General features: G+C 50.9%; 1 protein-coding gene across 4 annotated transcripts in view; it reads right to left on the minus strand.

The window, feature by feature from the left end:
• Positions 1–26,412, minus strand: part of EIF3A (eukaryotic translation initiation factor 3 subunit A) — a 1,009,075-nt gene that overhangs the window by 372,673 nt on the left and 609,990 nt on the right. For all 4 annotated transcript variants that reach the window (XM_078643910.1, XM_078643908.1, XM_078643907.1 and 1 more), the window contains exon 17: positions 19,989–20,170. In XM_078643910.1, the coding sequence (XP_078500036.1) occupies positions 19,989–20,170 (182 nt within the window). The remainder of the gene's footprint in view (positions 1–19,988; positions 20,171–26,412) is intronic.

A 26,412-nucleotide genomic window follows, 5' to 3' on the forward strand; every position in this document is an offset into this window, starting at 1 on the left:
CCTTGATCCAGGCTTGGATCCATCGAACTTTCCTTCACTGGTCGCCTGCCAGCAACTTCCTTCTTCCAGGCTCCTGGTCCGGCAACGAGATTCCCGACGTCTTTTCAGACCTATGCAGCTGCAGCCCCTGGGCTAGGTAACTTCGGCACTTCGGTGTCCCAGCATAGCCTCACTATCCTAGGGTCAGGATCCACTGTCGTTTCCTTCCTACCAGGTCGGGTTCGCCCGTGAACACTAACTTTGCCTTTACTGGCTTCCATAGACTTTGTCCCGCATCCCGCGTGAGAGTGCACACTCTGCACCCGAGTCCCCTAGGCCTCCTAGAAGTAATCTAACGATTCTATAGTCAAGTCCTAGCGATTCCAAAGCCTATTAGTACTGTACTTACCTGCTAGTAATTTCGCATTCCACTTTTAGAATATATGGTTTTTCGTGCCCCTCGGGCATTTGTGTATAACGTGCTAACTTAAGTATTTTCGTAAGAGTTTTGTTGTGTGCTTAGCACCCTGTCCTCATAAAGAGTACAGGGTTGTTGTGATTCTAATAAATACATTGTTTATTTTCATAACACTTGTGTGGTGTCCTTTCACTGGGTGTTCAAGGGGTAATGTGATGGTAAAACAGCTGGCTTAACACGCCCTCTAGAGTCTTAGCCTTAGACTGCTCGTATCCATGCTACTAGGATAGCTGGTCTATAAGGTTGACTTACAACCAATCATCAATAAGGGTTGTTTGGACTGATATATAGTGATCACTAGAATAGTGAACACTGCACATCAGGCCAACTTCTCACACTGACCCACTCTGCCAGGTGTTGTGAAGCACTTCCTCCTACTGGAGTGGGCAACGGCGCCAAAGGAAGCCACTGCTCAAGCCTTTCCTCCTCTCATGGTGGTAGAGGACTGCTGGTGACCTCCTGTGAGAAGTTGGCCTGATGTGCAGTGTTCACTATTCTAGTGATCACTATATATCAGTCCAAACAACCCTTATTGATGATTGGTTGTAAGTCAACCTTATAGACCAGCTATCCTAGTAGCATGGATACGAGCAGTCTAAGGCTAAGACTCTAGAGGGCGTGTTAAGCCAGCTGTTTTACCATCACATTACCCCTTGAACACCCAGGGAAAGGACACCACACAAGTGTTATGAAAATAAACAGTGTATTTATTAGAATCACAACAACCCTGTACTCTTTATGAGGACAGGGTGCTAGGCACACAACAAAACTCTTACGAAAATACTTAAGTTAGCACGTTATACACAAATGCCCGAGGGGCACGAAAAACCATATACTTTAAAAGTGGAATGCGAATTACTAGCAGGTAAGTAACAGTTCTAATAGGCTTTGGAATCGCTAGGACTGGACTAGGGAATCGTTAGATTGCTACTAGGAGACCCAGGGGACTCGGGTGCAGAGTGTGCACTCTCACGCGGGATGCGGGACAAAGTCTATGGAGGCTAGTAAAGGCAAAGTTAGTGTTCACGGGCGAACCCGACCTGGTAGGGAGAAAACGACAGTGGATCCTGACCCTAGGATAGTGAGGCTATGCTGGGACACCGAAGTGCCGAAGTTACCTAGCCCAGGGGCTGCAGCTGCATAGGTCTGAAAAGACGTCGGGGATCTCGTTGCCGGACCAGGAGCCTGGAAGGAAGAAGTTGCTGGCAGGCGACCAGTGAAGAAAAGTTCGATGGATCCAAGCCTGGATCAAGGAAGAAGAAAACCTGAAAGCAGAGGGGACCAAGTTCTTGAATCACTAGCCAGTGATTAAGTGGGCACCAGGATGGCACCGGGCGAAGTCACCGCAGTCAGGTGAGTGGGCGCTGCTGGGCTCTGCAGTCTCTCGGACCAGGAGGCGTTGTCGGCGACCAGGATGGAGGTGCGAGCTGTCCCACGAAGGATGAAGTCGTCGGCGTCGAAGTTACCCAGGAGTGGGCAACAAGCCTTGGCTAATTCAAGCCCACGCGGTGGACTCAAAATGGCGTCTTGAGTGGACCAGGAGGGTCCGGGGTACTTCTCCGATGGAGGGAAGCAAGGGCCAGTCTGGAGCAACCAGACCAGCAGCAGAAATGTCGTCGGGCGTCGTCAGGAAGGCCACAAGCCAACGGGCTAGTAGCCAAACAACGCGGTGAGCAGCAAAAAGCAGAAGGGCCCCACGCAGATCGTGGAGATGCTGGGGGGCTGCTCTTCGGTGCTGGAGCTGCTCAGGGTGGGGGCTTCTCGGACCCCAAAGCACTCACCAGGAATTCACTCGGCGGGCTTGCTGGAAAGAAGTCGTGCAGTCTTGAAGATGGCCGGTCCCTCGAGGTCTCGTCACACCCACGAATCTCAGCGTGACTGATGATGCAGGTAGAGGTCAGAGGTGCCAGGGAAGCCGGTTCTCGTCGAGCTGGGCAGTCGGATTCCGGAGGAAGGACTTGCAGCAGACCGCAGTGTTCTTAGATGGTGCCTGCGGGTGCAGGGTGACTACTCCTTAGTCACAAGGGAGAAATCTTAGGAAGAAGTCTTGAGTTCCTTTCGTGGAAAGTAGTTTCAGGATTCAAAGATGATCTGATTTGGAAGGGGGCCAGTTCCTACCTTTATCCTGTAAAAGGGGGCTGGCACGCGACTAGGTCCTGCCCTATGGGTGGGACCAGGAGGGGGGTGGTTACACCCACTTCCTTGGCGGGCTTTCCCCAGGCCAGGGGCTGGAGTGCCCCTGGAACTGGTTTCAGCCGGCCTATGCACAGTGAGCACCGGGGTGCCACTTGCAGTCACCTTCCTCTAAAGCCCTGCCTACCTACAATACACAAAACCCTGTCTGGGACGGTGCTGGCACCGCCCCTGGCAGGAAACCCTTTGTCCTTATCTCCTGCTCTGGGAGGACTCCCAGCAGCAGGAGGGCAGACTTGTGTCTCGGTGGCAGCATCCATTTTGTGGATGCTAAGGCTCTGTCTGACTTTAACCGGGGTTAGGGGTTACATACATGTCGTGTCCCTCTAGAAGGGTGGAATGCTAACCCCGTCGCCAGAATTGGCGAGGGGTTAGTATTCCAATTCGTATGACACCTTACTCGACATGTTTTGATAAAGCGATACCAGAGTTGGCACATAACCGCGAGGATTATAATGCACTTAAGAGTATATGGTATGCGATATCATGGAAACGGCTAAGGGATAGATCCCGAAAGCCGCAGACAGGCTCAGCTCATGCCAGAGCACCATCTCACACGATTCCAAGCACTCTGCCTTCAGGATTGTTAAGGCCTGCCATAGGAGTGACTGATAGGAGATCTGTGTGTCCATTTTAGGGTTAGATATAGGTATACTATATCTAAAGCAAAGGGTGATTACACCACCTTGCCCCAGCTGTCAAGCAGCCAGTTGTGTCAGATTTGGATGGCCAGCCAGGGGTGGCATAATACATGCCGCAGCCCCTGGTAGGCCCTGGGTACACCTATGCCCTGGGTACCTAAGGTACACTGTACAGGGACTGATAAGGTGGCTCAGTATCCAATTTAGATATGCACCTAAGGTACATGGAATCCATTTTACAGAGAGAGCAGTGGGCCTGAGGTCCTGCATAGCAGGGCCTCAGGTCAACTAAGTCAGAAAACCAGCAAAACACCAGGCAAAAAGTTGGGGGCAACCATAGTCAGGGATCAACCTTCCTACATAACCCCCCCCCAAACGAAAGGAGATAAGGCTATCCTTGTCCAGGTAAGCCTATATTGCCTAAGTGGCCATTTAAGGAAGTACCAGCACTGGCATGGTTACCCCCTATGTCATGGTCCACTAAGCAATCCCTCACCCTAAGGGTGTCTGAGGGTCTCCACCATAGGGAATCTCTACCTGTGGTGTGTTTTGTCAAAGAAAAAGGCTGGTGCTGAAATGGAGTACTGAAGTGAGGCTCCACTAACTTTGGGCTCAGCTTCCTCCAATCATCCACCATAGAGGCCTTTCTTTCCAAGACTGAGTTGTTTTGGGCTCTCAGGGTCAACCTCTGGCTACCTACAGCTGGAGGTTGGGTCCCTCTGTTTGGCTTACTGGAGGGACAGGTCAGGTTTGGGGCCCTCAGGTCCCAGGTTTGGCTGTGCCCAACAGTGTCCATCTGTGGGAGGTCCCTAACTAATTTTAAGGGGGATCCCTCAGGAGTATGTTTTATTTTCACTGGGCTAGGACTACTAGCTTCAGTGCCTTTAATCTGCTGATTGGGAAATTCTTTTGGACAGGGGGCCCCTTGGGGTCCACCACTGGCCTCCCTGACCTCTACAGCCCTGGGCTGACTGAGGCAGGGTAGAGAGGGGCAGGTTACCTGCTCCAGACTGGGTCCCACCTTGGAAGGGTCCACTGACATCAGGGGTTCTGCCAGGCTAGGCCTGACTATCTCTGTGGCAGTTTCTTCACAAGGGGTCAGATCAGTTCCCTGAGGAGGCTGATCTTTTCCTAAAGTCTGGTGGGAGGGAGATTTATCTTCCTCCTCAATGCTCTCTGTCTGAGTGGAGTGATCCATAGTTTCAGGCTTCACAACACTATCATCTGTCTGAGTTTGAGCTGTGGCCATCACAACTCTCCCAACCTTTTCAGGAGGGGGCTCAGTTTGGGTGTGGGCTGTTACCATGACAGCCTTGACAACCTGTTCTGGGAAGGGAGTTGTCTGAGATTGGGTTGTGACTGGCACAACCCTCCTGACCTGTTCAGGGAGGATATCTTGGACTGGGGCTGTGGCTACCACTGCCCCACTAACCTTACCATGGATGTTTACCATTCTAGAATGGGTTTCTTGCTCTACTTCAGCCCAGGCTGAGAGCTCTAAATCATTCCCCAGTAGGCAATCTACAGGCAAGTTTGGTGACACTGCCACTCTCTTGTGGCCAGTGACACCTCCCCAGCTGAGATTGACCACTGCCATGGGATGATCTCTCTGTACTCCATCAATATTGGTCACCTGGTATGTGGCACCAGGTAAAAGTTGCCTTGAGGGGACTAGACTCTCAGTCACCATAGTGATGCTAGCCCCTGTATCTCTATAGGCCTCAACTTTTATACCATTGATGAGGGGCTCCTGTCTGTACTTGCCCAAAGTGTTGGGACAAGTTGTGAAGTTGGCAAACCCCATGCCAGTCTCACAGACAAGAGTATCTAAGTTTGGGGACCTGGTTAGGCCAGAGTCCCCAGGAACTCCCAAAGTAAATGCACCCAAATTCTTGGGGGCACTCCCACCACCTGGGGGATTACTACTAGTAGTAACAGGAGGTTTGGGAATGTTACTTGGGGGTATGTTCTCCTTATTGTTATTCTTTGGGCAACTGCTGTCAGTTTTCAAATGACCCACCTGTTTACAGGGATAACAATAAGGTTTCTTCTGATTGTTGGAAGGATTCTGGGACCCACCCCCCTCAGAGGATTTTTGGGGCCCTGATGTGGTTTGATCTGTAGATTTATTCCCACCCTTCTCTTGAGGCTTGGTTGATTCCTTTTTCTGGTCACCACCTTGGTTCTTGGGCCTAATCCTGGTTCTGACCCATTTGTCTGCCCTCTTACCCAATTCTTGTGGAGAGGTCAGATCAGAGTCTACCAGGTGCTGGTGTAATAACTGGTTCTGACAATTATTTAAGACTTGCTCTCTCATAATAAGATTATATAATCCTGTGAAGTCAGTAACCTTGCTACCCAGTAGCCAGCCTTCCAAAGCCTTAGTGGCACAATCAACAAAGTCAGACCAGTCCTGAGACTGAGTTTTCTGGGTGTCTCTGAACAGCAACCTGTACTGCTCAGTGGTTAAACCAAACCCATCAACCAGTGCATTTTTCAGGACCTGGTAATTGTTAGCATCCTCCACTCTTGTAGTGAGGAGCTTATCTCTACCTTTACCATCAAAGGAGAGCCACAGTATAGCTGCCCACTGACTCTGGGAAATGCACTGCACAGTGCAGGCCCTCTCCAGAGCAGCCATCCATTTCTGGATGTCATCCCCTTGCTTAAAGGGGGGCACTATTTTAGTCAGGTGTTTAGTATCTAAACCCTTCTCTCTATCTCTTGGGAGATTGCTGCCACCAGTGGGAGCTAGCCCACTCATCTGCTGCTCTCTTGCCAGGGCAAGCTTCTCTTTGGCCAGGGCAATTTCTTCCCTTTCAATCCTCAGTTCAGCTTGTCTCATCCTAGCTTCATGCTCCCTTCTCTGAGGGGAAGTAAATCTCCTCTGTGGAGGATTCCTTCTCCCCGGAGAAGAGGCATTAGAGTGCAGAGATCTATTGGAGTCCCTAGAAAGAGATCTATCCCTCCTAACTCCAAGGTTAGGCCCACTTCGGGTCAGTAGTGGGGGGCCCCCAGATCCTAGCCCAAGTAAGTCTAAGTTGGTCCTAGTTAGCCTTCTGACTACCTCAAGACCCTTGTCTACCTCATCCCCAGAGAGTACCTCTTGATCCTCCTCCTCAACTGCTGAATCAGTGTTGGGGAGGTCTGGATCCCCAGAGGTTCCCTCTAAGGCTGGCATGTTCTCATGTAACTGAGAAAGCTTTCTGGCATCATATGTCTCTAAGAGACCTATCAGAAAGGGAGTGGTGGGGTTAGACCCCTGCTTCAGTTTTCTGGAGACACAGATTTGTCTCATCTCCTGGAAACTGAGAGCTGCATATCTTGAAGTGACCTGTGGAGGGTCAACACTGACCAGGGGAGTCTCAGTAGATTCTCCCTGGGTAGACATGCTTTTCTAGTGAGGTGTAAGTGGTGCACTTACCTACACTATATGTTTGCCTACTGATCCCTTGCTAGAGTTGTAGTTTAGGGTGTGCTAGGCCCTAGGAGCTACAACAGCTGGTTCAGTAGAACTCAGAGTATTCTAAGCTACGTTATATGTACCTTTAGTACTTATGTGATCTTTCACAAGATATTCTTAGGGCATGTGTGGTAAAACAACTGCAAGCTCAAATCCCAACCGCTGCTCACCAATGTGAGAAGTTGGCCTGATGTGCAGTGTTCACTATTCTAGTGATCACTATATATCAGTCCAAACAACCCTTATTGATGATTGGTTGTAAGTCAACCTTATAGACCAGCTATCCTAGTAGCATGGATACGAGCAGTCTAAGGCTAAGACTCTAGAGGGCGTGTTAAGCCAGCTGTTTTACCATCACATTACCCCTTGAACACCCAGGGAAAGGACACCACACAAGTGTTATGAAAATAAACAATGTATTTATTAGAATCACAACAACCCTGTACTCTTTATGAGGACAGGGTGCTAGGCACACAACAAAACTCTTACGAAAATACTTAAGTTAGCACGTTATACACAAATGCCCGAGGGGCACGAAAAACCATATACTTTAAAAGTGGAATGCGAATTACTAGCAGGTAAGTAACAGTTCTAATAGGCTTTGGAATCGCTAGGACTGGACTAGGGAATCGTTAGATTGCTACTAGGAGACCCAGGGGACTCGGGTGCAGAGTGTGCACTCTCACGCGGGATGCGGGACAAAGTCTATGGAGGCTAGTAAAGGCAAAGTTAGTGTTCACGGGCGAACCCGACCTGGTAGGGAGAAAACGACAGTGGATCCTGACCCTAGGATAGTGAGGCTATGCTGGGACACCGAAGTGCCGAAGTTACCTAGCCCAGGGGCTGCAGCTGCATAGGTCTGAAAAGACGTCGGGGATCTCGTTGCCGGACCAGGAGCCTGGAAGGAAGAAGTTGCTGGCAGGCGACCAGTGAAGAAAAGTTCGATGGATCCAAGCCTGGATCAAGGAAGAAGAAAACCTGAAAGCAGAGGGGACCAAGTTCTTGAATCACTAGCCAGTGATTAAGTGGGCACCAGGATGGCACCGGGCGAAGTCACCGCAGTCAGGTGAGTGGGCGCTGCTGGGCTCTGCAGTCTCTCGGACCAGGAGGCGTTGTCGGCGACCAGGATGGAGGTGCGAGCTGTCCCACGAAGGATGAAGTCGTCGGCGTCGAAGTTACCCAGGAGTGGGCAACAAGCCTTGGCTAATTCAAGCCCACGCGGTGGACTCAAAATGGCGTCTTGAGTGGACCAGGAGGGTCCGGGGTACTTCTCCGATGGAGGGAAGCAAGGGCCAGTCTGGAGCAACCAGACCAGCAGCAGAAATGTCGTCGGGCGTCGTCAGGAAGGCCACAAGCCAACGGGCTAGTAGCCAAACAACGCGGTGAGCAGCAAAAAGCAGAAGGGCCCCACGCAGATCGTGGAGATGCTGGGGGGCTGCTCTTCGGTGCTGGAGCTGCTCAGGGTGGGGGCTTCTCGGACCCCAAAGCACTCCCCAGGAATTCACTCGGCGGGCTTGCTGGAAAGAAGTCGTGCAGTCTTGAAGATGGCCGGTCCCTCGAGGTCTCGTCACACCCACGAATCTCAGCGTGACTGATGATGCAGGTAGAGGTCAGAGGTGCCAGGGAAGCCGGTTCTCGTCGAGCTGGGCAGTCGGATTCCGGAGGAAGGACTTGCAGCAGACCGCAGTGTTCTTAGATGGTGCCTGCGGGTGCAGGGTGACTACTCCTTAGTCACAAGGGAGAAATCTTAGGAAGAAGTCTTGAGTTCCTTTCGTGGAAAGTAGTTTCAGGATTCAAAGATGATCTGATTTGGAAGGGGGCCAGTTCCTACCTTTATCCTGTAAAAGGGGGCTGGCACGCGACTAGGTCCTGCCCTATGGGTGGGACCAGGAGGGGGGTGGTTACACCCACTTCCTTGGCGGGCTTTCCCCAGGCCAGGGGCTGGAGTGCCCCTGGAACTGGTTTCAGCCGGCCTATGCACAGTGAGCACCGGGGTGCCACTTGCAGTCACCTTCCTCTAAAGCCCTGCCTACCTACAATACACAAAACCCTGTCTGGGACGGTGCTGGCACCGCCCCTGGCAGGAAACCCTTTGTCCTTATCTCCTGCTCTGGGAGGACTCCCAGCAGCAGGAGGGCAGACTTGTGTCTCGGTGGCAGCATCCATTTTGTGGATGCTAAGGCTCTGTCTGACTTTAACCGGGGTTAGGGGTTACATACATGTCGTGTCCCTCTAGAAGGGTGGAATGCTAACCCCGTCGCCAGAATTGGCGAGGGGTTAGTATTCCAATTCGTATGACACCTTACTCGACATGTTTTGATAAAGCGATACCAGAGTTGGCACATAACCGCGAGGATTATAATGCACTTAAGAGTATATGGTATGCGATATCATGGAAACGGCTAAGGGATAGATCCCGAAAGCCGCAGACAGGCTCAGCTCATGCCAGAGCACCATCTCACACGATTCCAAGCACTCTGCCTTCAGGATTGTTAAGGCCTGCCATAGGAGTGACTGATAGGAGATCTGTGTGTCCATTTTAGGGTTAGATATAGGTATACTATATCTAAAGCAAAGGGTGATTACACCACCTTGCCCCAGCTGTCAAGCAGCCAGTTGTGTCAGATTTGGATGGCCAGCCAGGGGTGGCATAATACATGCTGCAGCCCCTGGTAGGCCCTGGGTACACCTATGCCCTGGGTACCTAAGGTACACTGTACAGGGACTGATAAGGTGGCTCAGTATCCAATTTAGATATGCACCTAAGGTACATGGAATCCATTTTACAGAGAGAGCAGTGGGCCTGAGGTCCTGCATAGCAGGGCCTCAGGTCAACTAAGTCAGAAAACCAGCAAAACACCAGGCAAAAAGTTGGGGGCAACCATAGTCCGGGATCAACCTTCCTACACCTCCTCTACCCCTGTTGGATTTGCCTCCAAACTGGGATTTTCCCTGGTTCTTATTTTGGGACCACTGAGGGGTTTGAACCCTCTGTTGAGCCCCTCTCCCCTTGCTGGTCTTAAAACGTCGTTTGAATTCTTTTTTTTCTCCAAACCCACCGCTTTTACCGTATCCAGCTCTGTCTTCATACGAGTCATCTCTTCGTCAGCATGTTCTCCAAAGAGAGAGGAACCCGAGAAAGGAAGATTAAGGATGCGATGCTGAGCATCCGGCTTCAGCCCTGTGAGACGCAACCAAGCTGACCTCCTGGCACAAACCCCATGAGAGTAGGAAAGTGCCGCAAGCACTGCACCGTCCGCTGCTGTGCTTATCAACTGGTTCGCCACCAGACATCCTTCCGTCCTTGTTTCTTCTAAGTCCTTCTGGTCCTCCTTTGGCAGCTTGGACCTGACCCTTTCCATGGAGTCCCATAAGGCTCTATCGTATCCACCCAACAGCGCGGCTGCACTGGAGACCTTCAGTGTGGAGGCAGCTGAATTGCAAACTTTGCGACCCCACGAGTCCTGTGATTTACTGTCCTTATCTGGTGGGACTGAAGAGGAAGCAGCAACTGTATGAGTCTTCCTTGCCGCTGCCATTATCACAGAGTCTGCTGGAGGGTCAGATTTTACAAAAACTGGGTCCGAAGAAGCTGGTTTGTATTTCTTCTGTATGCGGGCTGGCATCGCTCTGATGGTTGCTGGAGTTAGGAAACGTCCTTGACAGGATCCATAATCCCCGGGACTAAAGGCAGTAGTGGACGTGAGACAGATTTTTTGTGCAAAGTTTCAAAAATTACTGTCGTTGTAACCTGGGGGACAGACATTTCAATGCTCCGCTTCTGAGCTCCTCTTTGTAGGACATCTAGATAAGTGCCGATGTCATCCACTGGAGAGGATCTAGAAGTAGGACTATCCGTCAGCGTAGGAGAGTAATTCCTCTTGGAAGACCTGGTAGATGAAGTAGACTGAGTTCTTCGACGTCTACGGTGAGCACCGTGCCTCCTCTCACGTGATCTTCTTGGATGCTCTTCCCTTCTAGGAGAGCGAGATCTGACCAGATCTTCTCTTCTGGGAGATCGAGATCTAACCGGATCTTCCCTCCTGGGAGAGCGAGATCTGGTTGGTCTTCCCACAGGTGAATTGTCTGCTTGGCACCTGGGAGGACTACGCCTGTCCACTTCATCCACCAGTCTCTGGAGAGGAGATCTGTGCTGCGGACTGACATACTCGCGCATACGTTTGGTAGCCCCTGAATCTCGCCAATGGTCCAATGACTTGTACCATCTGGGTGACAGTCTGACCTCCGCAGCCGAAGAATCTGGCTGACGCACAGGAGATTTGAGGACAGGACTTCTGGATCTTGAGGATGTTGTTGAGAAGCCAGAAGACTGAAGTGGAAGGACGAGAAGCTGACTCCGTCACCATGATCAGAGAGTTCCTGGACGACGATCAAGCTCTTTCTGAATGTCTTGACGTCCAGCGTTCTGGCGTCATATGTCTTTCTCTCGACGCCGAATGCCTCCGGGGAGTCGGCGGGTCCATCAATCTTGACTTCGAATGCCTCGACGGCGATCGATGCGAGGATCTACGGTCTCTCGACGCCGAACAGCGACGAGCAGCCAACGACTGAGCACCCCCTCGACGTCGAGCGGCGATGACCAGCCGTCGACGGAGCCCTCTCTCTCGACGTCGAATGTCTGTGCGACGACGGCGGAGGGGTATTGGTCACCCTCGACACCGAGCGTCGACGAAACGTCGACGGAGACTGCCTCCTCGACGCCGATCGATGTTTTGTTGTCGACGGCGGAGGGGTCTTGGTCCTCGACGCCGAACGTCGTTTCTTAGACGACGGCGAAGGGGGTCACACTTCGACGCCGGTCGTCGCCTGGATGACGGCGGCGGAGGAGTGACCTCCCTCGACGCCGATCGTCGCCGGGTTGACGACGGCGGAGGGGCCTTGGATCTCGACGCCGACCGTCGCCCGGTTGACGGTGGCGGAGTCACATTTCTCGACGCCGAACGTCGCACGGTTGACGCCGGCGGAGGAATGACCTCCCTCGACGCCGATCGTCGCCGGTTTGTGACGGCGGAGGGGATTTCGACGACGGAGCTGAATCCTTCGAAGTCGTCGATGTACCTGTTCTTTTCGACGGTGAGCCCGCCGTCGACGGTAGTTTTGAAGATAAATGATCCACCGGTGGCTCTTTCCTCAGCGCCAAGCCTGACGCTGAAGCTGAAGGGTGTGAAGACTTCTCTTTTGAAGATGTTCTAGCCTTCTTGGAGCCCTTCTTCACCGGAGACCTTCCTCTGGATGACCTGTGAGCCAGGCCATAAATGCGAATTCTCTCCCTGTCTTTGAGAGTTCTTCCTGACAGGTGCTCGCAGTGAGGACAGGTGCCTGGATCATGTTCTTCAGGCAGACACAGGATACAAACGTCGTGGTTGTCTGATTTTGCTTTCTTGTTGAAACAAGAAAGACATTTGTCAAAAACGAATAGTTTTCTTACCTGTCGGTGTAGTTTTGCAGCTTGAAGATCTTTCTGGATTCACTATGCTGTGCATTATTCCGCGGTCTTGTGGTTGGGTCCGGATTCGTAGTCTTTTCTTTGTTTTTTTCTTTCTCTTTGCCCAGGTGGGCGTCGGCGTCACACCCCCTTTGGGTGTATTTCCGGTGACGTCGGCATGCTTCCTGCGGAAGCTCCCACTCTTGGGCGCCATCTTCGGGTTCTTTTTTTCCGTGTTTCTTTCGTTTCCGAAGTAATGGCAATGTTCTTCTTAGTTTGTATTTACCGCTTTGTATTTTCAAAGTCTATTCTTAGTTAACCACCTCTTCTCTCTCCAGCCTCATCTTTCTGGCGGAGGTGGGTGGGTTCGCTAGTGAATCCAGAAAGATCTTCAAGCTGCAAAACTACACCGACAGGTAAGAAAACTATTCGTTTTGCAGCGTGAATCTTTCTGGATTCACTATGCTGTGCATAGATTTTGTAGCGGTTTCTCATCTCTGTGGCGGCTGGGTGGAAGATGAGCGTTGGGTGTTGAATATGTGCTGTAGCACCTTCTGTCCCACTTGAGCTTCCTTGTTCATTTGTATGTCCACACAGTAGTGCTTCGTGAACGTGTGCACCGAAGCCCATGTTGCCGCCAGGCATATGTCCTCTATGGGTGTGTTAGCCAGGAAGGCTATTGTAGCGCCCTTCTTCCTGGTGGAGTGGGCACGTGTCCCCTCAGCCAGTTCCTGTCCTGCCCGTTTGTGGCAGAGTTGGATTGTTTGTGCGATCCATCGTGCAATGGTCCTTTTGGTTACTGCTTTGCCCATGAAGCTGTTTGCGAAGGACACAAAAAACTGTTTCGTTTTCCTGTGCCCCTTTGTCCTTTCAATGTAGTGCATGACTGCCCTTCTGGCGTCCAGGGTGTGCAGAGCTCTCTCTGCGCTGGTTGTGGGTTTTTGGAAAAAACTCGGTATCTGTATAGACTGGTTCATGTGAAAATTGGATACCACCTTCGGCATGAAGTGTGGGTCAGTCCTCATCACAACTCTATCGTTGTGTATTTGTATGTATGGTTCTTGTAGCGTCAGCGCTTGAAGCTCGCTTACTCTGCGTAAGGACGTTATCGCAACCAGGAAGGCTGTTTTCATAGTTAGCATCTTTAGGGAGGCCTTGTGAAGTGGTTCAAAGGGCTCTTTCATGAGTTCCGTTAGGACTGTGTTCAAGTTCCATGCAGGTGGCGGCACCCGCTTGGGTGGTGCGATCCTTTTCGCTCCTTCTAGGAATCTCTTCACCACCTGTGATGTGAAGAAGCTCCTGCACGTTTCTCCCCTTGTGTAGGCTACTATCGCTGCCAAGTGAACTCTTAACGAGGATGAGCTAAGGTTCTTCTCCAGTAAGTGCGTCAGGTACCTTAGCACTGTGGAGTCCCTCTTCATCTTATTGTGGAGTCTTTCCTGTCTGCACCATATTGTGAATCTTTTCCATTTCGCAACGTAGCACTTTCGAGTGCTGGGCCTTCGTGCCTCCCGAAGTACCCTCAGGGTGCTTTCTGGTAGTCTCAAATGTGCGAACTCTATGTCCTCAGGAGCCACGCTACTAGGCTCATGCTCTCTGGCTCTGGATGCAGTACCTCTCCGTTCTGCATGGACAGTAGATCTTTCCTCCTGCTGAATCTGTGGGGTGCACACTGTGTCATCTCCATGATCTGCGAGTACCAGGTCTGCCTCGCCCACTGCGGTGCGACCAGTATCAGTGTCATGTTGCTCGCTCTGCACTTGCTCAGTACTCTGTGCATCAGTGGTATCGGGGGAAAGGCGTAGGCAAATGTCCTTGACCAATCTATCCATAGGGCATTCCCCAGTGTCCCCTCCTCGGGCTGCCTGGATGCGAAGTTTTGGCATTTTGCATTCTGGCGTGTGGCAAACAGGTCCACCGATGGTGTCCCCCACCTGTCGAACAGGTATCTTGTCTCCTGAGCATTGAGCTCCCACTCGTGGGATGCCGATGTCTGCCTGCTGAGCCAATCGGCTTGTATGTTGTCCTTCCCTGGTAGGTGTATGGCTAGCAGGTCTATCTTGAGAGGGATGGCCCATCTCCATATCTCCTGCGCCAGCGTTGAAAGCGGTGCGGACTGTGTGCCCCCCTGCTTGTTGATGTAGAACATCGCAGTGGTGTTGTCTGTTTGTATCAATACCCTGTGCTTGTACAGTCTTGTTTGAAAGGCCTTCAGTGCAAGGAAGATTGTCTTCAATTCTAAGTAATTGATGTGCTTTGTGGCATCCGTCGGTGTCCACAGTCCCCTCACCTTGAGCTCCTCCATGTGAGCGCCCCATCCCTTCAGGGATGCGTCTGTGGTGATGGTCACTGTTGGCGTTGGGGGCGTTAGAGGCTTTCCCCTTGCTATGTTCTCCATGGTCCACCATGTCATCTCCTTCTGCACTGCGTGCGTTACAACCACTAGATCCTCCCAACTGCCTGTAGCTTGTGACCATTGCTCCTGTAGCCATTCTTGAATGGGTCTCATGTGGAGTCGTACATTCGGTACCAGGTGGATGCATGATGCCATCATCCCCATGATCTTGCTCGCCGTCCTCACTGTCCGAGCTTGTCCCTTCCGGTAGAGGCGAGTTTCCTTCACCAGCGCCCTCGCCCTCTTCTCGCTGGGGAACACCTTGCCCTGTAAGGTGTTGATCTGTGCTCCCAGGAAGATCTTCACTTGTTCCGGCTCCATTGATGATTTCTTCCAATGGATGGAGAACCCCAGGTTTATGAGCGTGCTGGTCACTGTATGTGCGTGCAGCTTGCATTTCTGGTATGAGTTTGCTTTCACCAGCCAGTCGTCCAGGTAAGGGTATACATGTATTCCCTGCCTTCTTAGGTGCGCTGCGACTGCTGCGAGGCACTTTGTGAAAACTCTTGGTGCCGATTTTAGACCGAAGGCCAGTGTCGTGAACTGGTAGTGGCTTTCTCCGACGGTGAACCTGAGCATGTGCTTGTGCTTCCTGTTCATTGGGATGTGCAGGTATGCGTCTTTGAGGTCTATAGTGACCATGAAGTCCCCGGTCTGCAACTGTGGGAGCACCTCTTGCAGGGAGGTCATTTTGAATTTTTGCGTTCTTATGAATTTGTTCACGAACCGTAAATCGAGAATGGGCCTCATTGTCTCGTCTACTTTTGGTACCAGGAAGTATGTTGAGTATACTCCTGTGTTTCTTTCCTTGAAGGGTATCCTTTCTATGGCCTGCTTCTGCAGGAGTTCTTTTGCTTCTTCCTGAAGGCACTGCAGCTGCTTGCTTGCTAGCGGCTTTCTTCTTGGTTTTCTGCTTGTTGGCCTCGCCTCCAACTCTATGCAGTATCCGAATTGGATAATGTTGAGGATCCATTTGTCTGATGTGATTCCTCTCCACTCCTGGAGGTGGAATCTTAATCTTCCTCCCACTGGTGTCCTGTGGTCGTAGGTGTCTAGTTTGTCTTGACCCATCTGTACGTGCTGCCCCCTGGGATCTTTTTTGTGGGTGGGCACACGGATTTTTTTGAAGTCACTTGGAGGTGGGCTGCTGGCCCCCTCTTCTATTTTGTCCCCGTCCATTTCTCCCTCGAAAGGACTGGCCTCTTTGTTGGTACTGCCAGGGCTGTTTCTGATGGCCCTGCTGACCCTGCGAGTCTGCCTGGTGCGTTTGCTGGAAAGCCTGGTGTGATGTACCTGGCTGGTTTCCGCCTCTTCCGCCGGGCCTCCGTGACGGGGTGCCCCTCTTGTTCCCTCTGAACTGCAATGCTCCCATGGATCTTGCTGTTTCGTTATCCTTCTTAAGTTGGCTGAGTTGCTCATCAACTGTTTGTCCGAAAAGCGTACTGCCGTTGAATGGTGTGTTCAGGATGCTGTGTTGCACCTCCGGTTTGAAACCGGATATCCTGAGCCAGGCGTGTCTCCTTTCCGTGACGCCCATCATCATGAGCCTGCTGGCGGTGTCTGCCCCATCCAGGGCCGTCTTAAGGCAAGAATTTGCAGCATTCTTCCCCTCTTCAATTAGCTTTTCGGCTTTCTGCTTGGCATCCTGGGGCAAGTCCTTCACCAACTGCCCCAGTCCCTCCATGATTTGGTACATGTGTCTGTTTACCAGGGCGTTGGAATTAGCCATGCGCCAGTGGGTCGCGGCATTCCGTTCGATCCTTCTGCCCACCAGATCCATCCTTTTGCTCTCTTTATCCGGTGGCGGGCCCGAGGTAGTGGGTACGTTAGCCCTCCTCCTTGCTGTGGCCGTGATAATGGAGTCTGCGGAGACCGTGCCCTGAATGTAGGCCGGGTCCTTTGCGGCATGCTTGTACTTCTTCTCAGTTCTGGGAGTTACTGCCTTGCATGTTGCGGGCTCCCTGAAAGCTTCCTTCCCCTGAGCCAAGACGCTCTCGAGCATCGGGAGGAACTGGCTCCTCGTTTGTGTTGGGAGCAATGTTTCCAGAAGGAAGTCTGCTTTCTGCTTCTCTTCGTCGAGCTTGAGCTTGAAAGCTGCTGCGGCAGATTGTATCACCGCGTTGTAGGCCCCGATGTCGTCCGGCGGCGAGGGCCTCGAGGGGTAGGTGTCGACCACCTCCTCCGGGCTGTCGGTGTCGACATCGATGTAATCTACCTCCTGAAGGTCATAGGGCGCCGACTCTGTGTCTGTCCTGCCCTCATCTTCCTCCCCATAGCTGTAGCTCTCGTGGGGATTCTCGTACTCCTCCTGGTCGTCGAACACCTCGACGTCCTGGTCTTGCTCGGTGACTTCGGCGACCTCTTCTTCTTCCTCCTCGACCGCCTCCAGCACTGGTGGCTTGGTCTTGTGAGGGATCGTGAAGGCCTTCATCCTTGCGTCGAAATCTTTTTTCCGCTGCATGAAGTTCTCCATTTCTGCCTCGAGGCGCCTTCTTTTCTTTTCCATCTCGGCCGCGTGTTCCGCGTCGGATGGTTCCGCCGCTCTCTTCGACGGATGGCTCGTCGCCGTGCCTCTCGGAGTCGAAGTTTTCGACGTCGAACCGGATATCGGGTCTCTGGTCGTCGTCGACAGTTTCGGGTCTTTCTCCCTCGTCGATCGATCCTTTTCGGGGACGATTTTCGACGTCTTCTGCTGATCAGCAGCTCTCGGCGCCGGGGACTCCTTCTCTGAGGATCCGCTGGGCCTGGGAGTAGTCGCGGACGCCGCCTTTTTTGGCGTCGGCGCTTTCGGGGTCTTGCCCTCGATTTTTCGAGACTCAGAGTCTCTCGGGTTCTTGGGGGCCGAAGAGTCTCCTACCTTGTCAGAAGTCTTCGTGTAATCGGTCTCTACGACCGTGTAGCTGTCGTCTTCGGCGGCAGCGTTGTCTTCTTCCTCGGAGGACATCCCCAGCTCGTAGAGCGACGGGGTCGGGGCCTTCCCCTGCAGGGCGGCGTGTGCTACCCTCTGCCTCTCTCTCACACGAAGGGTCTTCGGGGTGAAGGCGGAACAGGCGTTGCAGTCTCCGCTTTCGTGGTCCACCGGTAGGCAAAGGTTGCATACCGGGTGCTGGTCCTTCTGCGCGTACTTGTGGTGGCAGTTACGGCAGAACTTGAACGGCGTGTTGTCCATCCTCGAGCGTCCAGGGCCTCTCTGGTCGCGTGTTCGTCGACGGTCGTCGAAGATCTGGATGGAAAACGCCTTATCTTTGCTTGTCTTTCGTCGGTGAAGTCCCCTGGAGTCTTCAGATGACTTCTCCTCGTCTTTTCTGTATTTTCTTTCTTCTTTCTCCAAAAATGTCTGGAGCCCAAACGGGAACGATCCAGACCCGACCGCGGAAAAAAAGAATCTGAAGATGGCGCCCAAGAGTGGGAGCTTCCGCAGGAAGCATGCCGACGTCACCGGAAATACACCCAAAGGGGGTGTGACGCCGACGCCCACCTGGGCAAAGAGAAAGAAAAAAAAAAAAAAAAACAAAGAAAAGACTACGAATCCGGACCCAACCACAAGACCGCGGAATAATGCACAGCATAGTGAATCCAGAAAGATTCACGCTGCAAAAGTGAAGGCATTCTCAGCTGAAACTGACTTAAAAAGACAGTTTCTTACTTGACTAGATGCAAAATGTCATAGTAAGTAGAAAAAGTTGTTAAAAATGAAGTAACTTTCTGTCAGAAAACAGAAATTAGTGGAGCTGTGTTACCAGGATCCTTCCTGAAGGAGCCGGAAAGAACAACTGACCTAACTGTCACCCCTGAGGCATGATGGGATACCGGGGGTCATGGGTGCCTTAAAGGCACGGTGTCAGTTTTCTGTATTACATACAGCTACAGGTTAGCTTTTCAGTCTTTTTAGACTGTGTGTTTGCAATGCAGCCTGGGAGCTTTCTATGCTTTCAGTGAGTTATAAGAATTTCTACTGCTGATTAAGCATTAAAACAGTTTCTAAACAATCTTTGGTGTTGTTTCTCATGTTTCTAATGCATATTATTCATGTATGGTGGAAATTCTTCACAGCATATTTCAAAAATAGATATATATATAGATATATATGTATATATATGTGGGGCACATATAATATAGTGTTTCCGGGGTCCCGCGCATGGGCGGGAATATTCTAATGCTTATGACTATTGATGAGGATCCCCTGGAAGAGAACTCTTTGTGTCCTATATTTTCATCTGGAGGGGGCTCTTTGGATGGAAGCGATGGTTTGGTTTTTGGCACCGGAACTGTCGAAGGTTTTGGCTCCGAATGTTTCAGATCCGAAGATTTATTTTTCGGTGCTGAAGGGATGGTCACTAATACATGCTTGAATTTCGATGCCGAAGATTTCAGATCAGTGCCGGAACAGGGTCAACTCGCTCCCTAGCCGGACGGCTTTGCTGTATGTTTCGGTGCCGAGCCAGAGAGCGGGGCGTTCAAAACCTTTTCTCTGTGCTGACCTTGGCCCAGAGGGCAGAGGAAGGACCGGACCCTTTTTTCCAGTAAGTATTGGGGCAAGGGAGTGTCAGTACTCACTATATGCATGTCTCGGTGTTACGGAGTCGGCGTTGGACACGGAGATGGGTTCCTCCTCTTCTTCGGCAACTTGTGCGTGGAATTCTTCCTGGTCGGAATCTCCTCCAAAGATGTCCTGTGTGGAGCAGCTTTGTTAATGCATTTCGTGACGTTGAGCTCGACTGTCACGGAGTGTCTTCTTAGATCAAAATGTTTAGCACGCGTAGCAGTCTTGTTCATCGTTTCATGGGGATAGACATAAGTTGTACACTTCATGCAAGTCGGTGCGCAGAAACTTAACACGACACCCGGGACAGAATTTAAATGGAGTCCGTTCCATCGACTGCTAGAGGGCCCGATTTGGGTAGGCCCAATTGCCCTCCACGTATCTTCTGTTCAAAAAGTTTGAATGGAAACGATACGCGGAGAATAGGAAACGCGATCGAGAAATACCGTTGAGGGTAGTGGATTGCATGCAGAGGGGAACCCGAGAAACAGTGTCGAACAAGAGCGCAGCAATTCACGTCCGAACCAGATTGCGCAAAAATAACATATCTAACAATGGAATCAATGCCCATGCGCACTATCACCAAAAGGAAACCTACCTCGTGACTGGAAAAGACTTCTTCGAACAAAAACAAAGTGCTAACATCCAGACAAAACACTAGATGGCAGGCTTACGCAAAGCATGTGATCTACAGCCACATGCCTCGAACATGTAAGTGCAATGAATTTCAATATTCCCAATCAACACTCAATGCTTATCCTGAAAATCTGGCAGAGACTTAACCCTCTTGGACCTATGGTGGACATGGTGCTTAGGGGTTTATTGTAGTTCACATCGTATTTGGATTTACCTTCTTCGAAGAGTCATCACCAAGCCGCCTCTCCTCTTCCCTCCGGCGCTCCCTTTCCTCAATCTCTTGTTCACGCTGGCGCTTCTTTCTCTCAACTTCTTCAAGCTTCCTGACTCGTTCCTGGTATTCCTGCTGCTCTGCTTCTCGCTTTGCATTTTCAATTCGCTCCTTCTCTTCACGCTCTGCAACACAGATACGGCTCATGAAAATCCTTCAGGCTATGTTCGAGGGCCATGTTAAATTCATATTGTCAAATGGCAAAACTATGTTTCAAAGCAATGTACAAAAGGATAAGTTACTTACCTGTAATCCTAGTTCTCTTCCAAGGGTATCCTCATCAAAGTCATAAGCACTGAATATTCCCGCCCACGTGCAGGGATCCCGGAAATAATATAAAATTATATATGTAAATCACATATAAATAGCTCCACATATGTATGCACATATATGTATGCACATATCATTCACACCAATGCAGCCCCAAAATAGAGGCTAAACAATGTAAATACTCATACATACACTGTAATTAGCAAGGAAACATTAGGTCAAATAGGCCTTGAACTTTGTGTTTTAATGAGAAAAAAATCACTCATAAATCCTGAAAATTGCTAATAAATATACATTGTTAGCCACAGGCTGCATTGAACAGCAATAGCATAGAAAATGAAACCATTTTCAACAAAAACTGGCACCGTGCCTTTAAGGCAGCCATGACCCCTGGCTTCCCATCATGCCTTAGGGGTGACAGTTAGGTCAGTTGTTCCTTGCATAACCCTGAAGTCAGGGCCCAACCACAAGTCATAGAACAGACAAATCTCATTTACCTGGGGAGGCGGGTGGGTGGCTTACGACTTTGATGAGGATACCCCTGGACGAGAACTAGGATTACAGATAAGTAACTTATCCTTCTCTTCCAGGGGATCCTCATCAATAGTCATAAGCACTGAATAGAATAGCAAGCCCAAACACCACCTGCAGGTAAAGGAGAAATACATGACCCAACCAAAACATTTGTAGCAGCCGAGTACTCAGCTGCTAAACAGATTCCGCAAGGAGGCCTGGCCTACCTGGGTATCTGCTCTAGTGTCAGAATCAAGACAGTAATGTCTGGTAAATGTATGGACGGACCTCCAGGTCGCCGCCTTACAGATCTCAGACATGGGCACATTATGGAGAAAAGCTGCAGTCGCCGCTCTACCCCTGGTGGAATGTGCCTTGGGAGAAAACCCCAGAGTTTTCCGAGCCAATTGATAGGAAAGCTTGATGCACAAAACTATCCATCTTGAAATAGAACGTTTCGATGCTGCATAACCTGTTCTGATCGAACCATAGTTGACAAATAGTTGATCAGACTTACGAACAGACTTGGACCTATCTAGATAAAATTTTAAACCCCTTTTCAGGTCCAAAGAATGCAAAGCCCTCTCAGCTGGAGTAGAGGGATTAGGGAAGAAGGTGGGCAGAGAGATGGTCTGATTTACATGAAAATCTGACACCAACTTGGGTAGAAAAGACGGATGTGTCCTCAGTACTACTCTATTCAAGTGGAACACTGTATAAGGTTCCTTGGAACAGAGCCTGAATTTCACTCACCCTACGAGCGGACGTGATTACTACCAAAAAAGCAGATTTCCGGGAAATATGCTGCAAAGTAGCTTTATGAATGGGCTCAAAAGGAGGACCCATTAATTTTGACAGAACCAGGTTCAGCTCCCAGGGCGGACGAGGACGACGCACTGGAGGGTACACTTTTTTCAACCCTTGAAGGAAGTCTTATACAGCTGGCAGTTGGAAAAAGAAGGTTGGGAAGGAGATCGCCTATACGCTGTTATAGCAGCTAAATGCACCTTAATAGAATTAAACTTTAAACCTGCTTTCGCCTGACCCTTAATAGGATGATGACCATTTTGCATACACCACAGATAGAAGCGCTTCCATTTACATGCATAAGAATGTCTCGTGGAAGGTCGTCTCGCTTCCTTTAGGATGTACATGTAGTCCTGTGGTAATCCTAGATGGCCGTATTGTATGACCTCAGGAGCCATGCTGTCAAGCTCAGTGACGGAAGGTTGGGATGATGAGTCCTCCCGTTCATTTTGGATAACAGGTCCGGCCTGCATGGCAGCCTCTTGTGAGGATCCACTGACAGATGAAGCAGGTCCGTGTACCACCATTGTCTCGGCCAGTCGGGAGCAATGAGAATCATCGTTGTGCAGCTTGCTCACCACCTTCGGGATCAACGGAAGGGGTGGAAAGGCGTACACAAATTCCCCTGACCAGTCTATCAAAAGGGGATTCCCTCTTGTTCCTGGACGGTAAAACCGCGAGGCGAAGTCTCGGCATTTGGAGTTTTTGTCGTCCGTGAACAGATCTAAGGTGGGACGACCCCAAGATTGAAAGATGCCTTCAAGCACCTCGTCGTTTAGAACCCAGTCTTCTCTGTCTTCGAAATGCTGACTCAGCGCGTCCACCCTCACATTCTGTTCTCCTGGGAGGTGGACCGCCGTGACTGACAATTTGCGAGCCAGAAGACAATGCCAGATGCGCTCGGCTTCCAGTGACCGAGTTCGTGAGCGCGTTCCCCCCTGCTTGTTTAAGTAGTACATCGTGGTGTTGTTGTCCGTTTGTACTAATATTGATGTTTCCCGAATCGAGGGAAGGAACACTTTGAGAGCCAGGTGGACTGCTCTCAACTCCAGCATGTTGATGTGATACGTGCATTCCTTGGGGACCACAAACCTTGCACTTGGAGGTGCCCCATGTGTGCCCCCCAGCCTTGTACAGAAGGTCTGTGCAGGAGGAGGTTGATGGAACAGAATTCCCACCTGCATATTCTGCTACTTTGTCCACTATGGAATGGAAGCTCGCGCTGATTCTGAAAGAGTAATCTGATCGTCCCAGTGAGCCGACTGTTGGTCCCACTTGTCCTCCAGATCCTGCTGAAGAGGACGCATCCGAAGCCTGGCATTCGGGACTAGAAAGATGCATGAAGCCATCGAACCTAGCAGGGAGGCAATCTTTCGCACTTTCTGAACCTTGTGGTGGAGTACCAGCTGACACTTGAGTTATAGAACACTCCTCCGAAGGAAACACTTTAACTACCTCGGAGTCTAGAAGAGCTCCTAGGAAGTGAATCTTCTGGGTGGGCTGCGAGACTGATTAGCTGAAGTTGATTTGCAACCCCAACCGGTGACAAAGCTGGATACAGGTTTGGAATTGATTCCTTACAGCGTCTAGGGAAGGACCTTTCAGTAGCCAATCGTCCAGATACGGGTACACGAAGACTTCCCTGCGGCGTAGAGCGGCCACTACTACTGCAACACACTTCGTGAATACTTCAACCCGAAGGGCAGGACCTTGAATTGGTAGTGAGAGGTCCCCACCTGGAACCGCAGGAATCCTCTGTGCTTGTGGTGTACCGGGACATGGAAGTGGGCATCTTGGAGGTCCATCGAACACATCCAATCTCCCCTCCTGAGATTCGGATATATTTGGTGAAATGCCAACATAAGGAACTTTTCTTTTTTGATTGCAGGTTGAGCGTTCTTAAGTCCAGAATGGGCCTGAATTCTGCCTTTTGTCCCTTTTTTCTGACCAAGAAATATCAGGAGTACACTCCTTTCCCCCTTTGAGCGATTGGAACCCTCTCGATGGCTGATATTTCGAGAAGTATCGCTACTTCATTTTTCAAAAGGGTGAGTTGATGATTTAAGGTTGGCCTTGGAGGAACGGGTGGAGGCAGGTGTTTGAAACAAAGACAGTACCCATTCTGAAGTGTAGTCAACACCCATCGGTCTTGAGTAATGTTTTCCCACTCTGACATCTGATGCGCAACGTTTCCCCCCCACTGGATTGGTCAACGGCGCTGGGGGAAGGAAGGACTCATTGCTTTGGCTGGGACTTATAGGAATTGTTGCCCTGGCGTTGATTTCCACCTCCTCTGGAATTACGCTTGCCTCTGAATTGGGACTTCTGCCAGTGAGGGGTTTGAACCCTCTGTTTGGAAGGGCCCTTGTTGTAGGAGCGGAAATTCCTCCGAAATTCTTTCTTCTTTTCAAGCCCTACGGCTTTAAGAGTGTCCAACTCTGACTTCATGCGTAGCATGTCTTCATCAGTACTTGCCCCAAACAGTGATGTTCCTGAAAAGGGCAGGTTCAAGATTCTAGCCTGAGCCTCAGGTTTTAAAGCTGTCAGGCGCAACCATAAAGACCTTCTTGCCGTTACTCCATGCACATAGTCATGCGCTGCAAGGGTAGCCCCATCTGCCGCAGCACCTATGATCTGATTGGAGACCTGGCTGCCCTCCAAAAGAATCTCCTCAAAATCTTTGCGGTCCTCTTGAGGGAGTTTCTCAATAAACCTTTGGAGAGAATCCCACAGGGATCTGTCATACCGCCCCAGAAGGGCTTCCCCATTAGAGACTTTGAGAAAAGAGGCTGATGGTGTTGCAGACTCTTCTTCTCCACGTATCTTGCAATTTGCTTTCCTTATCCGGAGGCACTGTGGATGAGGAGGCTACAGCACTGGATTTTTTCGCCGCCGCTATAATCACTGAGCCTGGTGGTGTATCGGACCTGAGGAAAAGTGGATCCTCTTCTGGCGAGCAGTACTTTTTAAGAATCCTCGCTGGGGCGGCCTTCATGGTCGCTGGAGTAAGGAAGACCTCATTCACGGGATCTATAATTCCGGGTACCAAAGGCAGCAGAGGTTTGGGTGCCGATCTGTAATGCAAGGTCTCAAATCTCACAGAAGTCTTGACCTGAGGAGTAGTCATGGGCACTCCCAGCTTCAAAGCACCCCTGCCCAAAATGTCTTAAAAAGTAAAAATGTCGAAGGGCGTGGCCAAGATGGCGACCTGAAAAGACGCTGGCTCGTATGGCTCCTAGGCCCTGAACCCCATTCAGCCTTAAAAATTGCCTGCATACCCCTTATACACACCAGCAAGTGGCTTTCTCGTACCGAGTACCCTGCGGACCTCCTGCTGGGCGACGGAGGAGTACGGGAGAGCTCTAATTCGGCAGCAAATCACCTAGAGCTGAGACCGGGCGGAGAGCAGAAGAGCAATGGCGGCCATGAGTTGAGGCGGCGGCTGCTGTCTTGGGGCCGCATCGCACACCGAGGGAGAGGCGAGGCACGGCCTGAGTAGCGGCCGGGGCCCGGGACTGGACGGGGGTCCCGGCGAGCAATTCACCGGCGCCGTTCGCCTCTGAGCGGTCAGCGGCAGCCGGTAAATTCGGGCCCCGTTGTGAGAAGTTGGCCTGATATATGATGTTCACTAGTTCTAGTGATCACCTTGTATCAGTCCAAGCAACCCTTATGGTGATTGGTTGTAAGTCAACCTTATAGACCAGCTATCCTAGTGGTAGCATGGACAAAAGCAGTCTTAGGCTAAACTCTTTATGGCATGTGAAGCCAGCTGTTTTACCACAATATAACCCCTTGAATACCAGATGAAAGGACACCACACAGGTAGTTATGAAAATAAACAATATATTTATTAATAACAAACACCTCTGAACTCTTTAGGAGGTCAGAGGGCAAAGCACATGACAATCTCTTGGAAAAATACGACAAGTTGTACAAAATTACAATGGTGACCTAGGGGCACGGCAAACCATATACTAAGTAAATGGAATGTGAGAGTCAATAGAAGAAATGGAGCTGCCCAGAGGCTGCAGGACAGCTGGGACTACGCTATCCTAACCTGAGGTAAGAAACAGGAGGCCCACGGGACGTGGGTGCAGAGTGTGAACTCACACGCGGGATGCGTAACAACGTCTATGGACAGTACAGTTCAAGTTAAAGGTAAGTACGGACAATCCTGACTAGTTAGGGCTAAAACGACTGTGGAACTGGCACTAGGAGAGTCAAGCTACCCTTGAGCACCGAAATGCTCTCGCTACCTCACCCACGGGCTGTGGGTGCATAGGTGCGAAGTAGTGTCGGGTTCTCGCGTTGAATTCAATGGAGCCTGAAAGAAAAGATGCTGCAGGCGACCAGGAGGAAGATGTCCGGTGCGATCCAAGGGTGGATCGGTGAAGAAGAAGACCTGAAAGCAGAGGGGACAATGTTCACAGTCACTAGCCAGTGACTGGAGTGGAACCAGGAAGGAACCAGATGTCGACGTCGCGATCAGGTGAAGAGTGGACGCTTGACTCTGCAGCCACGTGGACCAGGAGGTGTCTTCGACGACCAGGATGGAGGCACGAGCTGTCCCATGCAGGCTCTCGCTGTCGGCGGTGTTGGATCCGGAATCGGCGTCAACAGGCCTTGGCAAAGGCAACCCGCGCGGTGAGTGGAAAAAGCGTCTGGTGCGGACTAGGAGAGTCCGGGGTGCCCCTCTTTTGGAAAGGAGCAAGGGCCAGTCTGGAGCAACCAGACCAGCAGCAAAGATTTCAAGGTTCGTCGTCTAGGAGGCCACTAG

The sequence above is a fragment of the Lissotriton helveticus genome, chromosome 5_1 (genome assembly GCF_964261635.1).
Source record: "Lissotriton helveticus chromosome 5_1, aLisHel1.1, whole genome shotgun sequence".
Lineage (NCBI taxonomy): Eukaryota > Metazoa > Chordata > Amphibia > Caudata > Salamandridae > Lissotriton > Lissotriton helveticus.